Source organism: Ischnura elegans, chromosome 4 (assembly GCF_921293095.1).
Source record: "Ischnura elegans chromosome 4, ioIscEleg1.1, whole genome shotgun sequence".
Classification (NCBI taxonomy): Eukaryota; Metazoa; Arthropoda; class Insecta; order Odonata; family Coenagrionidae; genus Ischnura; species Ischnura elegans.
In genome coordinates this window covers 66101484-66121545 of record NC_060249.1, presented here as the reverse complement: position 1 = coordinate 66121545, position 20062 = coordinate 66101484, and the positions used below count along the sequence as shown (strand labels likewise).

The following is a 20062-nucleotide window of genomic DNA, read 5'->3' as shown; positions in this document are numbered from 1 at the left end:
GGCCTGGCTCCGTTCGTCGGTGTGTGAATATAGCGCGATGGAAGTCAGCCCTCGGGTTTTTCCTCTAGTCTCCCTCGCTCAAATTCATTCTTGCGAAAGGAGTAGGGAAGGATTTACAACTTTACTATTTTTTTACGTTACCGAATATTTTTTTAAGGTTCAGCTGTTTCATGTAACACGCATCCATTACCTAAAGTCAATTCCAAATAAATTTAAAGTCCTTAATTATATTTATGCCACATGCTGAAGATAGCTTACATTTGGAATCGCGCGTATTTCTATTGAAATAAAATTTGAAGTATCGCATTGCTGACCTTACTTTTCCTCAAAATTAACTCTAATTAGTTGGCACACACAGTTTTATGTTATTAGTCGCTGTTTCCATTCACCTAATAATAATTCACCTTAAATTGGTTACTGGTTTAAGAATCGTGATAATATTTTCAACAGATTAAGCGGATGATTTATCGAGAATAACGGATATTTGGAGTTTGTGATAAAAAATCGCGCGGCGCTGAGTTTGCGTGAAAAAATGTTTATTTTCCATGGTCAACACTTCCTCCAGGAGCATTTTTTAATCCGATTATTGTCATCATATACAATGTCTCAGCAATTTAATGACTAATAACTTGTCAGATATGATAAAGGGCACTGGGTTGTCCATTTTCCTCGTACGTATTTATTTTTCCCTAATGCTCATGCCAATTTAAATGGAAAATTAGGCTCGTTGGATTAAAAAACGACTAAAAATCTACTAAAGTGGACGATTTAATATATTATTGGCAGGATAATGGGATTTTTGTACAAAATTTTAGTTTTAAAGGTATCCCTTTAATTTACCTCCCGAGTTTCATTGTTGGCCTCGGAGGCGAAGCGAGAGCTCATGAACAAAGGGAAATATTGTATCGAACCCACTATTAGCTTTCAGCACAAATTATTTTAACTACCCTCATAGATGTGCGAAGACTCGTCAAAAATCTCATTGTTTAGTAAATTATCGAGGGCATTGCTTAGTAAATTGCATAGATTCCAATCATTTATCTGTTCGCAATAATTATTTTACTAGTTTCCTATTACTAAATTTATCGTAGCCAAACATGCTCTCGTAATGGAATGCAGGTTGTTGGTAAATCTTCGTCTATTTTATTATCTGTTCGCAATTATTAATTTAATAGTTTCCTGTTGTTAAATTTATTATAGTTTAAGATTAGAATTTAACATTTGGATTGGTCAAACATGCAGTAACAATAAGATGCATATTGCTGAATCTTCGTATGGTTGAGGAATGCAGATAATTCTTCATATTTTATGGTATTAGAATCACTCATTTACCCTGTAATTACTATAAAAATTATGCAGTGCCTACGGCAGCTTTATTTAAGCTACTCGTGTTGTTTATCATGGTGATTTGTATCGTTATTTAAACGCAGTTGGTAATTCTATGTTAACGCACTTTTCATGACTCGTATTGCTTACTCCTCATATTATGTAAAATTCTTATATTATAATTATTATAACCTGATCTAATGAGTTTTACCTGATAGAGAAAAAAGATGCTGACCTTAAATCATGTTGTCGATAAACACCCGATCTGGTTGAAAATCTGGGAGATATTAATGAGCATTTTGAGGCTGGCTTGTAGTTCACCATCATGCAGGATTTTCTGTCGGCTGCCACATCTATGATTGAAATTCAAGTTTTGGTATGCAGACTGCTATTCAAAGTAAAACACAATCTAGCCTACCGTGAAACTTCAGTGTCACCCGTAGTGCACTTGTAGTGTGAAAATTCCTCTGAGGATATAACTTCGGGTTTCTAAACCGGATCACCTGAATTTGCGCAAGGCGTACTACTACCTGACCTAGCGAGGTATCTTTTTGCCCCGTGACAGAACTCCGCTTGGACCGGATTCGAGTCCGAATGTCGGTCAAGGCAAATGATTTTTACTGTGAGGAATTTTCGCTCTTTATCATGCGTAGCTTTGAGGCTATATCGATAGCATTGCTCGTCATCAGCTTACGAGCACTTGACCATCAGCTTCAGATGTTCGCCTCATAATCTGAGGTAAGTCCGTATTTAGGACATTTGGGTTCGAATCTCGGTCAAGGCAAATGATTTTTTACCGTGAGTAATTTTCGCACTACTTTGGAGTACATAGCTGGAAACTTAAATATAGAAGTAAGGAAACAATTTATAAGAACCTGCATTTGGAGTATACTCCTATACGGAAGTGAGGCATGGACAATGACCGCAGCGGAGAAAGCAAGGATAGAGGCGTTCGAAATGTGGTGCTACAGAAGAATGATGAAGATCAAATGGGTCGACCGAGTTAGTAACGAAGAAGTCCTAAGAAGAGTAGGAGAGAGGAGAAGCCTCATGAAAACCTTAACAAGAAGACGGAACAACCTTATAGGCCACATCTTGAGACATGATGGCCTGATGAAGACAATCGTCGAGGGAAAAGTGGAAGGCAAGAACGGAAAAGGAAAATCTCGAACAAAATACATGGAGCAAGTAAAGAAGGATGTGAAAGAGAAGAAATACGTTGGTGTGAAAAGATTAGCTGATAGGAGAACTGAGTGGAGAGCTGCGTCAAACCAATCCTAGGATTGTTGACCAGTGATGATGATGATGAGCTGTTCTTGCCCGTCGTCAGCTCGTGAGTAGTCGCTCGTGAGCGTCAGATGTTCGCCGCATAATCCGAGGCAAGTCTCCGCGGGGAGAGGTGAGCGGAATGGAAGGCCTCGCGCGGAAAGGCGAAAGGGTTAGCTGGCGGCCTGGACGTCTGGGTATTCGAAGAACGCCCCCTTGCGGTTTGCGGAGCGGGGCCCGCGCGGTCGCTTTCACGTCTGCGAGATTAAGGGTGCGGGGGAAGTGATTTAGGTCAGGGATCCAGAGGTCGGGAGAATCTGCCTCTCTCATAAGCCTTCCGCCCACACCTCGCCCCTCTACCCGCGGGACTGTATCCCGCTAATGTCGGCGAGGGGGGGGGGGAATCTCTTTGCCCACGTGCTGCCGGGTTGGGTCGGATGCGACCGGATGATATGCGAACTAATTAATTTTCGGGTTAATAAAGAGTGATGGCAGATTAGGGGCTGTCGTGAGCGGGCAAATCATCGTCCTCGGAATGCGGGATTACCTCGAGATATTTGGGCCCGGGGTCGGTTTTGGCGGTTCACTCATCCGACGGGTCCTGGGCTGTGTTTTGTGGGTTATTCTCACTCCACTCTCGGGAATTCCCCCCTAGTCTAACTTTCACTTTCCTCCGCGTTTCCCTCGTGTCCACGGTGAGTGAATGTAAACTGCGGGCTTCGTTTGTAAATTCCGCGTGCTTTCCACGGCGTCATCTGTCTTACCACTCCGTGGTAAGCCAATTTTTTTTCATTATCTATTCAGTGCAATTCCTCGCTTTTATCGAGGTCAAATCTCACGTTCTTGTTAATACTTATCCTTTATGCGTTCATATATAGGGCACTTTTTTCCAAAAACTCCTACAAAAGCGATGGAGCCTATATTTTTTAGCTGTATGAAATACTTAAAGAATGTTGGCTTTATATTTTGGAGAACATAGAAATTTCCTCCTTACTTGGTATTTATCCGTTCAATATTGCTACAAGCAATTCCTCTTATTCCTCACTCAACGTGTGACGTGAGTCTTACATGCAGAGTATGAATGCCGGTCGCCACCTTTCCACGGTTTATACTTATTTTGCCGACCCCGCTTTATTGCTCCTCAATCTCGTCCCTCAGCGATTCCTTCCTCCTCCCTTCGGATCGTGACATTTCCCTGCATGCATTGCGATAGTCTCTCGGAGATTCCTGCGTCGAGCTCGCACCCTTGTGTCCCGGATTCGCGTGCACGGCTCCGGGATGACGAGAGTGGGGGTTACGTGCATTCCTAATGTGGGAGAGGGAGGGGGAAGTGGGATGGTATGAAACATTCTCCCCCCTTTCACATCCCCCTGCTCTTCTCTCCCCTCCTTTCTCTCCCCTTATTATAATGTCGAAGTATTCCTTCGGAATTCAGGCGTGGGAGGCGCCACCGTCGACCAATTTCATCTCCTCCTCGAACAGTTGTTATTAAAACCGTGGCCAAAGGGGCCTCCCTTGTTTGAAAAATCAATACGTTCCACGGCGAGAAATTCCGTCAAGTATGTAGAATTACTCGGGCCGCGTAGGGTTGTTGGAATTCTCCCTCAATTTCCGCCTCAGGCTTCCCAGGTACTTAGTTCTATACACACGGGTAGGGATAATGAGGTGAGGTGATTTACTTAGCACGGTGGTGCATTAATGAATGTTTAGATTTTCTAGTCTGGCGCGCGCATGTATTTCATTCACCTCCGTCTCCGTGGGCAGGAACGTTTTATTTTACATCTCATGCCTCGAATCTCCCAATCGTAGCTCGCTTTATCGCTATGAATTCCTCAAAGGTTACGCTAACCGCATTATTCGCTCCATCAATATTTTCGTCATTAGTTTAATGCAATTCCTTCACGAATCCAATAAACGTCTCATTTTGATGATCTCGAGTCGGGAAGTCATGAGCGTATTCACTCCGCGTATACGGCGTACTAGATGTGAATTCTCGCAATATCCATTAGTGCCTTATCGTTACGTCGACATGTTCCGAGCAGTTGTGTCACCGATATAATGACGTGCTCGACTATGGAGGTCAATTTTATTCTGAGGAGCATAAGCTTCCTTTATGCTATTCATGCATGCCTCCATACCTTACGGAAGCTCTATTAAACGAACTTCGTCGGAATTTGCTTTTTTAGTGCTATTGATTACTCTTGAATGTGGAAATACTGTTAAATATGAAAAAAAGCTCCAAGATGAGCCAGCACCAATATTCTCCTTCATGTTTTCAAAATAGAAATTTATCTTTATTAACCTTTCAAGTCTTTATATCTTCTTCTTTTGATAGTAATCTTATTTATTCGTTAATTTAAACCACACGCAAAAAATACCAAAGTATAAACTTAAAGTTATGTGGTGACTAAATGATTTAATATCCTTTATCCCGGCGATAATACTATATCTATATAGTTAGCATTAAATCGCAAAATAAAAGTTGCAATTTTATTTTAGCATGAGACCTTTGTTATCCATGCTTTTATTTAAGTGCGGGTTCTCTTTTCCGCTGCCGGCTCGATGGAAAAAAAATTCCCTCATTGTTATGTCGAATGATTGTGTGCGGAGAAAGCAGTTTGGTTCAGTGAAAGCTGAATATCGGTGCAAGCCATTCTTTAATTCGCACAAAGAGAACTTCAGAAGATCAATGGAAATATTCACTTTTTTAATTAACGACCCCCAATTCCCTCCATATTATTCCACGCGAATTAAATTTATGGGGAATTCTCTCCTCGTTATCAGAGAAATGAACAGCATAATAGCCCCGAAAATTCCGAGTTAATTAATCGTCCAGCGTGCAGCACCGACTTTGATCAATGCCTCCTTTTCGATTATACATGATGAATCGTGATCAGGGAACTCATTTGTAACGTCTCTATGAGGAGAGCGGGGGGGGGGGGGGTTGGAAGCGAATTTGGATCTTGACTCCTACACTTCACATCCTCGCTTTGCAGCCTTAAAAATTAGCCTGTCTCTCTCATACCCTCTTCGGGCTCATCCCTTTCTGCCGTTGATTGACCGCAGTTTGGTCTCCCTACCAGGAGCGAGGGACCATGCCCTGATTGATGCTAATCGATCAATTCATTCCACCGTCACCAGAGGTCTGGAGCTACCCTCGCGCGACTGTGTCCGTCGCCAAAGTGAGCTGCCAGTTTACGCGAACAATGAGCATCAAAGGGTGTACGGACGTGATCGCAATACCTGGAAATTTTTGGAAGTATTTTAGATTCCTATGCATGCATACCTTTAGGAGAAAGTTAATCAAACTCTGCACCTGAAAATTGGCTGAGTGCCGTCTCTACCAGCCAGAAAATTACTCTTTCCAACTTACCATTAGTGTTCTTCAATGCTTATTGAAAGTTAGCAAAGTAAATATAGCTCTTGTATTATAGCTAACTCCCAGCGCGAAAATGCATTCTATAAAGAAATGTACAGATTCTGGAGAAGTGTACTATGTGATAGTTCAGGAGGTTAGGTACTTAAGGTATAACTTGAAAACGTATAAAGTGTAGTAGCTTAATTGTGTAAATACATGGCATTGGAGTTCAGCCCTGTACTCGTACGTTATCATGCACATAGGCAAGAAGTAAATTAGCCGGACTCCCTGGATAATATTCCTATTCATTTTTATAGTATCTATAGTATAGTTCTCTTTATCTGTGAAAGTGAGATTTACGAGTTAAATACTGTAAGATGAGTAGTGACTTAAATGTATAAGATTCTTCCATTCAGTGTCAACAATATGTCTGCGTAGTATATTGAGTATATTATAACTTAATCTCAATGAGCATAGACAACACTGTACCTACTTGGAACAACTGCTTCCCTTCGGCATGGAAAGTGAACGAGACTTGGGCGAAGGATCCACTGTGAACTCTTAGGGAAGGGTTGGCTTCTGTACTCCCGAAGTAGTGATGGAATGTGCTGGGCATTAAATCCGCAGGCTCTGAAATGTGGCGATATCGCTCGCGTCGCGCGAACCATTACCGAGTCCGTACATCCCAAATGCCCTCCTCTCCTCCTTGCTCCCGAGGCCTGGTCATCCCGTCGCGAAATTGCGCGTCCCCCATTGTTCGCCTTGAAGCGTTTCGCGATGTAAATAGGAGCGGGCGGGAGTGTGTGTGGAACGGTCATGCCTCAACAGTCACTCCTCTGCATCCGCCCACTGTCCCACGAACTTCGATCATCCGCGTCATATATACAATACCCACCCTTCGTCTTGTTGGAACTTGGTCCCAGCATTGCATCTACGTACTGCCCTGCAAGCCGAATCAAAAGGCGTGTGGCGGAGGGTGTTATGAATTCATATGCACTAGTTTCTGAGTTATGCATTTTCTAAGCTCTGACTAGAATTTATTGAAGCCCTTTTGTGCTCAGGGGAAAACGAATCCCCAGAGATATTCGTTCAGCAAAATTAGCTCTCTTAATCTATTTTTTCTGTCGGACTTAGAATGAAAGTGGGGTTCTAATATGAATTCCCCGTGTAGCTATCTATTCTCAATTGCTCAAGCAATCTTTGCCTAGCGTGCAGCCTCATATAGGTTTTTTTCTTAATGGTGTCAAGAAATATCTGGTTTTCCTAGGAATATCTCAGCAAATCATGAAATTAACCTTCTCGAAGAGGTGTTGAAAATAGTATCGTGAATCTCGCAGAATATTCTCATTCCTAGAATGCAAACTAATTTTTTTATTTTTTCATGTAATTATTCTTGGAAATCGATCTTCAAATTTTATTGACCATTTCGCCCTGTAGAAGCCATCGGCGTGGACTCTGGCGCGCCCAAACGCCGCATGAAGTACTCCCTTACGCCCATCATTTTTTTCTGTCGCTTGTATATGTCTATTCATTCGTATGTTACCACATGATTTGTGAGACATGGGTACTTGTTGGCCTACTCTCATCTTCCCCTTTCAATCCCCTGCTCATCGAGCTGAAAATTTTGAAAATCCACCTGTTCAAACGGCCAGTTCTGTTCCCTAAAAAAGAAATGGCCAGCAGTGGTAGAGGAACTTTGAAGTTATATTTCACGACGTTAGACTGGAGGTATTTCTGGTAAGTATGGACAATATTACACCGCAAAAGTCTCAGGCAAGTTCCTAAACAAGTATTGGTTCACGCGGTAGGCTTTGTAAGCTAAGAAATGAACCCAATAATGTGTCTTAAGTGTAGTTAGAAAAATAAATTTGTTAGTTAAGTGTAGTTTATTTCGATCATGGAATAAAACTTTTAATTAAATTCTCCATCTTTGTTTTCCCGCACAGTCCCTTCAATATTTTTCATTATCACCAGATAGGGGCAATACCATGCTATTATAACTGAAATAGGTATTTGCTTATTTTGATTATCATGGGTTTAGGTCAACACGTTTCGTTACACAAAAAATCTCGTATTCTGGTGCATTCAAAGATGTGTGATTCCCCCCCCCCCCCCCACACACATTTTTGATAGTCTTCCTCTGAGGTTTTCCTTTTGCTTCGGTTAAAGAAATTCTGCAGAGAAACTTCATCATTTAAAGCTGATTGCAGCCAAGAGTCGTTCGTTTCCATCCCTTATCCTCTCCTACCCAGGTGCTTGATTTCATTCAATACCGTACTGATGTCATCGATTTCAATTCAAATAAGCTTTGCTCCCGGGTGTGTAAATAATGCATAAGAGCTAGCAGCCGTTATGTCCCGCTTTATGTAGGCATCGGTGGTGTAACGTTAGTTGATTCTTTTGGATTGGAATACATCCCTCATTACTTACTCCTCTTTAGAAAGTAAAATGAAAATATATACTTGACTTTATTGTGGCTCAGATGTTTTTTTTTAACGAAAAGCTATTGATTTTTTTGACCTTTATTATACTGATCCTGCACCGATATATTGTCTTTTCGAATTATATATTGCCTATGAAATAAAAGAGTTATCAAATTACTGAGCGCATGTTCTTTCCTGAATTTCTGACTTTCATTCAAGTGAATGCACGTGGTATTAAAAATCCTATAGTATTGTAGTAGGAACAACTCACTGTTATACATTTAAGAGGTGTCTTTTTTATCGAAACATTTAATCTTTACCCTAAGGTTTGATTTTTGGATTCTCGTGTTAAAGGAATGAATTTTAGATCATTCCTTCTGATTCTAACCTGCACTTAACTCTCTTTCTTTTTCACAGGAACATGAACTCCAACATGACCAATTCAGAGCAGCCCGACCCTGACGCAATTAAAATGTTTGTGGGTCAAATTCCTCGCTCAATGGACGAAAACGAACTTCGGAAGATGTTTGAAGAATTCGGAAAAGTCTACCAAATCAACGTTCTTCGTGATAAAACGTCAAACATGAGTAAAGGTAAGAACAAAATATTTTCTTGCATGTGTCCTCCTATTTATATGCTGCCAGAGTGTATTAACAAATGAACATTGTGGCTCGTTATTGATGTGGAGTGATACATATGTCTTCGGTGCTTCAAAAAAGGCAAGATTTCTTGAGGAAAATTTAAATTCTAACTTCAGTACGCCGTGTTAAAGAGGGTTTGTTAGATTTTGTGACTCAAAGCAATCCGTTTCTTATCAGCTGTATATTATTCATGACCGAATATCATTTTTCAAATAAATATCCTTTCATGGATATTGCGTATATGTTTAAACCATAAGATAGCCTATAATGATAATAAGAAACCGTTACTGAGATACTGATTACAAATTTTAGTTGCCTAGATAAATTTATGAATCGTCCAAGTTTCAATTTTTTTTGCTAATTTAAATTTTTTATGCTACGAAAGTGCTCATCGTAAATATTTTTAGAGTAGAATTTATGGTGTTCCTCATTTCTCCTAGAGCGATACCTATATCAAAAGTTGAGATGGAACTAATCCCCTATTGTTCTTAACGTTAGCGTACTTAGACTATACCCTTCAATGAAACTAACCTAAACTTGAGGAAAACTAATTTTTCACTCTTTGAGATGGATGTTTGTTTATATACTTATCGAGTGGGAATAAATTTTCTGAGCCATTTCGTGCCAGAAGTTATTATGCAAATTAGTCAGCTATAGACGCAGAAGTTTCTCATCACCAGCGGATGCATACTCACTACTTTGAAGGGCTTATTTCCCCGCTAAGAAAGCTCCCAAAGTAGCTATCTTAAACTTAGAGATTCGCTGTATACCTGAGAAATGAATTAGTGTACACTGTTTCCTCATGAATATTGAATATATTCCTCGCGCATGCGTGATCGTAGTTTCAAAGATTCAGATTTGCAACTTCGGTATGATTTAAAAGATAGCAAATACTCCATCAGCGGGGTACCATCCCAAATCAGAATGGCATCAACCATGTGCTTTCCTACGCTTATTTGGTGTTATCAATGAGAATATCGCCTTTGTTGGCTTGTTTTTCAGCGTGAACTGTGTGAGAATGGATGTTTATATCCTGATGTAGAGGCACATAGCACATGATGGGCTCACTGCCCTCACTCGCTCATTCTCTTCCGAGAGAAGATTCAAGCCGAACTTCCAGTAGGTCTACTTCACCCTTGGCCCAGGTTTGCTTTTTTTATCTCTCGTTAGATCTAGCCCAACCTCTTCATAAGTGCGTGTCAGGTGGGAATTATTTCTTTTTTGTTCAATTTGTGCTGTTTTCACATGCCACGGCAACTTTATGATTCAAATTCAGTCAATATTAGCCTAAAATACAGGCTAAACACTGGCATCGATTCTATTCAAAGCTGTACAGGTTTTTATTCAGTTGTCTCTCCTTTGACGGTGGTTGAGTTTTGATCACACAGTGTTCTGTCGGTCACGGTTGCTGAAGGCAAAGATTAGATTACAAAGTTTGTCTTTCAACCTGTTATAATTTAGGTGAACGCGCTTAAGTTTTCTATTTATTATAATAATTATTATAAGCTTTCGTTCATTTCACGATCACACTGTTTTATAAAATTATTCACGCTAAAATTTCCTTTTCATTCATCGAAAATTACTTTTCATTTTTAAAATCTTCAATTAAGATTTCTTTGAGTAAATAATAAAGCAAAGCTTTTAATGGGGTAATGTGCAATTTGTACTAGGTATTTCAAGTTAATACAGTTTTATGAATGTTTGAAATCATGAGTAAATGCCATTTTGATCCTTATCAACAAAAACAAAAATTGACCACGGTGCCTAACTATGGATACAAAAATTATTATTATGATTCGATACAATGAATTGGCCTCTATTGTAGAATTTTTCCAAATGTGATACAATTGTGAGGCAATAGTCGAAAAACTCGATAAATGGTGGCCCTCTGTCTTTATCCCTATGATTCTATAAGTTACTGTTTTTCAATTCATATGTTTTCGTAAGTGAATCATTTTATCCCAATTTTGTGAAATTTCTTTAGAAAAAAAGACTCATTTGCTATTTTTTGGTGCCATTTACATCCATTGTGAAAATTTTTATTCTTGCGATTGAGACCTCGAGAGGGAAGACTAAATAGATCCCTCCTTATATTTTTCGTGTAATATATAGCTTTGCACCCCACTCCGCTGCCCAAATCATTTCCTCTTCCGGGCTTGAAGGAGCACCCCTTGGCCCATAACTGTTCACCCTTTGGGTCTATATTTTACGAAAAAATGGCTAAAAATAAAGCCGTCCTTTATGAATGGCCTGATTTTTAAAGGAGAGAATCGCAGACTTAGGGCGTTGTTATTGCGTTCGGAATACGAATGGACGGACGATGAGTTGGAAGAGGGGTGAATGTCGGGAGAAAAGGCTTGTATCTTTTTGTGTGTGTACTCCGTGTTTGGAGGAGAAAGGGCTACACTCGTGGAGAGGGGGAGAAAAGTAGTTTGTCGTGGCTTGAGAGTCTGCTGGGAGGTTGTTGGCATCGTGTGTGCGAGTATAGTCGAAGCGTATCTTATAACCGCTCAGATGGAAAGAAGGGATTTCTCCCTGAGGCTGCCTCCAGCTTCTTCTTCCTTTTGAGCAGGGGGGAGAATCTTTTGACTTGGGTGTGGTGTGGAGAATTGTAGGGGGGGCATATCTTCTCGTCACACTTCGTAGGGTATGAGATAAGAGCCGATTTTGGTCCACTATTTTCTTGCTCATTCCTTTTCGATGTGTATTTGTGCGTATTTTTGTTTAAAAGGATGAAAAAATTGAAAGTGTGAATTTCAAACTAGCACAATCCCATTCACCAAAGGTTTTGGTAGTGATCAATTTTCAAAGCTGCCAAATTCATCGCTTTGATTTTACCTCCTGAATATAAATATTGCGGTATGTAATATCTTATTGTAGAAAAAATCGACTTAGTATTTGTCCAAAAAAATGTAAAACTATTAACTCCCAAATTATACCCAGAATAGTTAGGTCGTTCTGGGAGTCAAAGCTTAAATTTTTTGTTATGACTTTTTTCGACAGTATTTAACCAATGCGAGCCAATGACCACTATTTTGCTACAGATATTTTAAAATACATTTAGAATGAAATTTTTCTTGATAGTTCACTCTATGTTCAAATAAAATTTTGTAGAATGAGTTAATTTCTTGGGGAATATTTTAGTGCTATCTGATCATTACAAGTTGTGCAGGTAAAACCAGCTATCTTGCTATACCTCATACTCCCGAATGGCCGCAAACCGATAGATCTCAAGACCCTAACTCTGTAGCCACGGACTTTTTCGAGTCAAATTAACTGCGGCGCAGATAATTAGAGAGCTTTTTGTACTCTTTTTCCCGAACGACTATTCATTTTTTTGCCATAATCATAGAAAATTAGGTAAAAAAAACAGAGGAGCATATGAATAGAGGAATTAAAATTTAAAAATCAAGCGAAGTTCCGATTAGTTTATGCACTACGATACGATAACTGAATAGGTGTGCAATTCCATGTAACTCGCTTTTCAAAATGTTTCGATGGAAGCCGACTCGTAATCACAAAAAATAAGGGAAAAAATATGGAGTGAATAGGGATTGTTTTCACTCCTGCAGCACCTCTAGTGTTCTTTAAGGAGACTGTGGACCAAAATTTACTGTTATCTTCAGTCCATGCCTCCTTCCGAGGTTGAGGGGAAGGATTTTTGTGCTCGGGGAGTGGTGGGGCGGAACCGTGGGAGGCATCGCCTCCCCACGCCCGAGGCCCTTGTGCCGTGTTCATTCTCCATCGTCTCCCGGCTTGTTCTTCCTCTTCTTCTTCATCTCAACCTCCTCTCCAAGCACACAGTCGATTGAGTGCTGGCCTCCAGCCGCCAAGAGTGGAAAGATATCACGGTGTCGATTTCCTCATCGGAACCGTACCTCTCTCTCTCTCCACTCTATGGGGTCGCTCGAGCGTCTCGCAACTTTTTTTTCCTTTCCCCGCTCACCCCATCTATCCTCATTCTTCCAATATCTCTCCTGCTTGGTCGGGCAGCACGCCGCCTTTTTTTCCGAGGAGGGGAGTGAGGCATTCGGCAAGGGGGCGCGTGTGGGAATGTTCGGTGAACATCCTTCCATTTTCCCACTCGAAACACTTACACCGCACGCCCGAAACGTTTGCCCGCGCGTGAGTGGGCTAGATTGGGTGCAGCAGAGCAAAGCTTGTGTGGCTCGCTGTCGATGTTGAGAGGTTTTCATACCTGGTAGGTCCTTTGTGTAAGCTCGTTGCGACAGAGAATTATTTTTCTGCGGTTCATTCCCGTGAATACGATGATAAGGGCGAGAGATGATATCGCGACTGAAGACAGCTATGTGCGCATCCGCAGTGGCAGCTAAGGGGATTGTTGACCCAAAGGTTGCCGAAGTGATGTGTAATTTATGCCCAGTGACAATGAGAAAATAAGAGGTTTTCTCTCATAATTTAAAAGAGTGGACCGTTTGAAGTGACCGTGACCCCTATTGGGCGTCATCTAAGGTTTGCAAATTTTATTTTCATCGTCCTCAAGATTGTGTGATATATCCGACAAGATACTAAAATATTTTCATTCTTTGTAGTAGCATCATTATTTAAAAAACTCTTCTTTAACTATGGCTTTTAACAGGAGGATTTTGGCTCATAGTATTCTTTAAATTTGATGAGATTATTGATTTATCTGTCTGCGCTCAGTTTTTGTTTTAAAGTTGCTAAATAGTGGACAAAATGCTTGTTTTTGCCGTCATCCAAGGAAATAGGAATGTTCTATTTTCTTTTAATGTATCTAAATGCTGGATTCTATTTTTTCTTTTCATTTCTGGGTAGTTAAATCCCTAGCATTATTTCATAGCCTCCGTAGACAAATAGGAATCCTCTTATGGTGTTTGCTGAAACACGAAGTTAAAGATGTTCTTTTGATCTTGATCATGGGGAAGGGAAGGCAGTGGGTCGCCAGTATCAATGGTCACGATTGCTTTAGATTGCTCTCTCTGCATGCTTTGTGCTATGGGTATGATGCGCCGGCCTAATTTGAAAATGTCGTTACAGGCCCGTGGCGTTTTACGGTACTCTCTAGTTTCCTGCCTCTTTTGGTCACCTTTTAATTAAAAAGGTCGAGCGGCGGATGCTCCCTTGTTTTCCCGTAATTTGTGGGATTTATTTTCCCGCGTTCAACAGGAACCTCTGTGTGTACTCATCCGTGTTCGATTTTTTTGTGCGTGCATTACCTGCGTTTGTTGATCCCCTGCCGTGGATTTACCGTTTCCACAAATCGCTGGGTACGGCCTGAGTGATTGCGTTCTTAATTTTATTAATTACCCTTTTGGTGTCGCACCTCATTACGACCATTTGGTCTCTTTATTAGGCTTTGATTAAAAAGCGGTCACGTTGAATGCACCTTTTTCCTCATTTGCTGATTTCAGTGGTGGGAAAAATTTAATCTGAGTGCGCCGATAAAATTGATCTGGGAAATTCTTAAACTCTATAGATATTTTTATTTTAGGCTTATGTTTTATTTTTTATTATTTGTTGATTCCCTCCAGTATTACATTGAAAAAAAGGTTCTATAAAGGCCTCTTGTTGGCTAAAATACTTTAAGTAACTTGTCTCTAAAACTTTAAAATTTTTAAAACCTTTTTTGTTCTAACTTAAAATATAATTCACCAGATTTTATTTTGAATAAACCACCACGAAAATAAAGAGATTTGTTCGGTTATATTTGTTAGTCTTATCAGTAAATGAGGAGCATTACTCTTTGTCTTATTGTTTTATCAACAATGTTGTCATGTCGAAAAATTAATCTTTAACGATAAATTAAAACGCGGGTGCTCATTATCTTTTATATCTGGAGAATGTAGCATAAAGCTGTCTCGAAAGAAAGTTTCTCCCCTTATTTGTCTTTTATTTTGCTCACAATTTTCATTAATGTGGTCATTATATCAAGCTGAAAGTGAAGCTTTCACATGAGAAGGGAATACCGAAGAAATATGTGAGTAAACATTTTGAGGTTAATGAAATGCTCAACCAAGTAATCAAATAACCGCTCAAATACTTTCACTCCGCCTCGAATCTGCGTATATTCCGGAAGGGTAGTCGGATCATATTTTCCAGTGTAAGAAATAACTCTCTTGGGAATGAGACGCGAGCTCCGCTTTTATGACGTCGTTTCAAGCCAAAAAAACCGTGTCCTACTGCGACTTATACGCCGAGTTTAGCCAGAAAATGCTTTGGAGGGCTCATGGTGTGGGCCACAAGGACAGTCTTGCGCCCAAAGCCAACATTTCACTTCGCTGGTCTGCGAACTAGTCCGTTTGCAGCCTCTCCCCTCGTAACTGGTGGCAAGTCGAGCTTATGTTTAATATCCTTTTCGATAAAGGTATAATAATTTTAAAATGCTATTACTAATATAGCGTTCATAAACTCCAAATAAAAAAAGTTCATATTAGTAATTTTTCATTGAATCGTCGTCATTATCAAGGTGGCATGAATTATTTCATAACTTTTTCAGCTTTATTTACAATTACGCGGTTCCAAAAATGAGTTTTTAGTTTGATTATTAAATTGTTTTTTTCGTAATAGTTTTCATTAAAATGGAGGTTTCCCAGAAAATCTGTTTACTACTTAATCAAAAGGAATATGAACTTTAAGGACTTTAATAATAGGATGGATAAAAAGAACACGGTGCCGAGTGTAAATGATGTCGATAGTAACATAATGTTGACTATAAGATTATAGTATATCTCATGATTCAAGACTTAAGTTTTGAATTAATGTCATGTTTAATTATGTTGACGGGATTGGTCCCAGGTTGGGTGTATCGCATTGTATTCGGCCTCTGATTCCTTGTGCTAATCCAATTCCCGTTTCCGGGTAAGAGACGCTGTATTCTTCAGACCTTCTCAGCTAGAAATGTTTCTTGCCATCTAAGTGCATCTTTATTTTTTTAATTATTCTTTGCTAATTATCTATAACCTGTTGTCTTCTCTGCCATCATTCGATCTCGAGTAGGTATATGCCCCTATTACCCTCCCATCCTTCGTCATTTTCCTCTCTTCGTTCGGGTAATTTACGGCGTGGCCCAACCTTCTCCTCAATACACTATCTTATGTCCCCGTCGTTATTTTGGAGCTTCTTTCGCGCAATAATGCTGTTTCCAATTTTGTAACAATATCTGAGGAATGTGGTCGTCTTTTGGGTAGTGCATTGGCCTTCTCACCAGAGGATCCAGGTTTAAATCTCGGGTGAAGCCTGCGGACACGCCTAAAAAATCCTCGTGAGTTCTAGATTGTGCAAGGAAAGGCAGTGGCCCCTGGCCAGGAAAGTAAGAAATTCAATTGCCAATGGCTTAATCTTCGGTGAGCTATACCCTCACCCATACCAATCTTAAGCTGAATCTCTGAGTCAGTGAGCACAATATCTGATTTTGAATGTAAGGAATTTAAATTTGTTAACCTACTGTTATGTTTGCTATATTGATAAGTATGGTGGTGAGTATCCGTCGTTTTTTATGTATTGCATCGCACATGTCTGCTCATATCTTGTGATGATCGAAGTACTGCTTTCCGCAATGAGGATTTTACCCTTCCGGACCGTTTAGTGTGAAGACTTATAATACCATATTATAAGTAAAAGCCACCTTGAAAATGTTACGCTGTAACGAAACCATGGTCGGACTTAATAAATCACCACGTGAAGAAAACATAGCTTTAATTCCTTCAACTCCTACGAATATCGTATTAGAGTATCTTTATTTTGCAATTATTCTTGGTGCGGCATATTTATCACCAGTTGTCTTTTCCACCATCATTCGAATTCGAGTTTCACTCCCTGCCCTTGCATTTCCTCCTCTCTTCCTCCTTCGGGTCACTTGGTGCGTAACCCGCTCCTCTCCACATAACACTATCTCATGTCCCCGACCGTCGGTGGCGTGGGGGTGGCCTTTTTGGGACTTCTGTCGGGGGTTGGGCCTTCGGGGGCGGAGGGGACGCGGGGCGAGGCATCTTCGGCGGCGGTGGCGCCCCGGAGGCGGCTTTTTTCGGGAGCCGCTCTGAGGTGCCGCCCCGTGTTCCCGCCTCCGCCTCCGAAGCTGCCTTGCTCTCTCTCTCGTGAGGCCGTTTGTTCTCTCCGTTCATCCGTGTCCCTTCTCCTCCATAGCCTATATCCCTCTCCTCCCTCTCTCTCTCTCTCTTATTCCGTTCTCTCTCTCCTTAGGAGATACAGTGGAACTTGGTTATAACGGCATCGACTGTAACGTCAACTCGGGTTTAACGTCACATTTTATACAGACCAGCCAAAATTGAACATTTTATGTTGTACGAAAACCCGTTTATGTCGTCAACAAATATTGCGACGCTCGGGTATATCGTCAAAAATTTTGCGATTCTTAAGTTGCAAAAGTGGTAGTGTGATTGTATTTTGTCCCAAAGTTCATAGAAACCATGTGTAGAAACATCAAAAGCAAAAACAGGTCACAATCTTGACGTTGAGCTGGTGACGGGATGCAGCTCTTTTGTTTAAAGAAGATCACAGATTTTTTTTCGACAGTAAAGTAAGATTTTTATCAGGCTATAAAATATTTATTTGTGAATATCATTTTTTTATTAACGTTTTTTTATCATACATATTCCAATGTACGAGTAGATTTCAATAAACAGTGTTGTATCTAGCAGGACATTTGCGTTTTTACTTTGCCCTTTCACTCAGATTTAAGGCTGCTTTTTTTATTACGTCACTCGGAAATAACGTTTAAAATCTTCTGGTCCATTTGATGACATTATAACCAAGTTCCACTGTAATGCCATTCGCCTTCCATTCACCCTGTCTCTCTCCCTCCTCCTCACTTCTTCTCATTTATATTTAAATAAAAGTTAACGTATGAAGATTTAAACCGCTACATCTTAGCACGTTTAATCATGACTGAGTAAGTTGATGCATTTAACTTGCCTTTCGTAGCAAATTTCAAGTTTAGTTAATGATACGCACCCTCAAATCAGATTCCCGCGATAATACGGTACGAATTCTGAGTCTAGAAATTGGTTGCGCGGTACCAAATTAAGTTCTTGCCCTGAAGTACTGTGTTAAGCAATCGTTGAATATTTCTTTTCTATGCTCTCTGTATCTCTACTTTTTTTCTTCTCCTAAAGCTAATGTTTTCAAAAAAGGCACTGGCACAAGTGACATTTACCTGCACAGGGGCAAATTTATATGTATATCCACTTCAATTCTCAAATATCTTTTTTATATTCCGAAACGCCCGTCAAATTACCTATATCCCACTTCCTCTCTCTACATATCTTTTCCCCATTCCATTCTCTCCATCTCTCTCTCATTTTTCCGGAGATGATACCATTCGCCTTCCGTTCGCTTCGTTCTCGTCTTCACCCGTTCCCTTCCTGCTTTGGCCGTTTTATACCGTTCTTATTACACTCCTGGCATATATACTCGACATTGGCACAGGAAATAGAACCATTTATCTGGTTTATGGAGCATGCTTGGTGAGAGCTTAGCTCTCTCACATGACAATTGTGGTAGCTCATACAAGCAGAAAAGTGCACGCTGCGGAGAATATGCACTGACTTCCATTAAAAGTAGAGGTTGGTCGAGGAACGTCATGAAGATTCATGTTTGCGATCAGAATTCATTCCATTTTTATATTAAAGACGACAATATCACTCGTGAACTTAGATCCCCAGAAGCAATCTGGAACGATTGCGAAACTGCCCACGGTATTATGACAAACGCAGAAGCATACCGGGAAGCAAGCATAGCTCAAGTGGCTCTTACGCCGTGGATTATAGGGTAGTTTCCTTCATCAAAGAAAACGAAAGGCATTGATTGCGATTCGTTACCCACCATTAGTGTATTCATAATATACAAATTATTTCGGTTTAGAAATACCTGTTTAGACGAATGGCAAGGGTCAATTTTATCATCATTTGAAAAAGGCCAGATATGGCGCCCATGCGATTCCACTCCACGTGACGTCACAAGGACCTAATTTCTATACGAGTAGATAGGAGTTTTACATCGTCTGAGGTTACCAATGCATGCATGAGGCACAGAGCTCAGGGAAACATGCCTTAATAATCACCTATTAAAACTGGCTAAGGTCGGAAAGTTTACTTCGTTTGATAAAGTATTAACAATCCTTATTTAAGCCAAGCGCTACCAGCTAGCATGGTACTCTGCTACCTGCTAGCATCCTGCGTCGTATCAGCGCTCAGAGCCTCGCCCCAAGGTCACCTTACTTGCGGCAGCGGGAACCAGAACGACGTCACACGGAGTTTTCACGGCATTCATACTTACCCGTCGCGCTTGAAAATGTTCACTTTTCATTAAATCGCGAAAAATAGATATCGCCATTTAAAAATCTAAAAGCGTGGAATACGTACTCCAGGAGTAATAATCTTTCGATTCAGACAATAAAAAATAACAGGAAACCACCCTATTTAATAGGCTGTGCAGTGGCCCATTAATTCTTCTTTTTATTAGAAGTCACCAACTCAAATAAGTGTAGGTGTTGCTATATAGGTCTTTTGCTATATATGATACAAATGCACTTTCACTAAATATGCATGATAAGATACAAATGTATTTGTATCTTATCATGCATAGTTAGTGAAAGCTGCAGCTGACACTTAGCGACAAAAGAACTGGCCTAAAGGCAGTTTTCTTTTAGTCCCGTGGCTAATAATGACGACCCTCTACCAGTCCCACGGGAGGATTTAACATTTTAAATTCAGCGGTAAGAAGTAAGTAGGTATTTGATACTTATTTTCATTAAATTCCTGCATTCAACCTCAAATCACGGTTAAGCTAGTCGCTCCATAGAATACCGGTCGTGAGGCTATTTATACATTCATTTTCCACAACTACATATTCAAATTCATTTATATATTACTTTTATATATTCATAGTCTTCCTTAAATCATAAAAAAACTTAAATGCCTAAAAAATCAACTGCGACATCGTTGCATATTTAAAGATGGCGCAGTAAAATAATGCAGTTTACTAGTATTACGCGGCTTATTGCCAGCCACGTAAACGGTAGGCACCCTAAAAAAGGCATCCCGCTAGAG

At 40.3% G+C, this 20062-nt stretch overlaps 1 protein-coding gene across 30 annotated transcripts in view; it reads left to right on the top strand.

Moving 5' to 3' along the window:
- The window catches only part of LOC124157624 (CUGBP Elav-like family member 2), a 1414326-nt gene that overhangs the window by 672002 nt on the left and 722262 nt on the right, over window positions 1–20062 (top strand). For all 30 annotated transcript variants that reach the window (XM_046532526.1, XM_046532525.1, XM_046532505.1 and 27 more), the window contains one exon: window positions 8791–8966. In XM_046532526.1, coding sequence (XP_046388482.1) covers window positions 8791–8966 — 176 coding nt within the window. The remainder of the gene's footprint in view (window positions 1–8790; window positions 8967–20062) is intronic.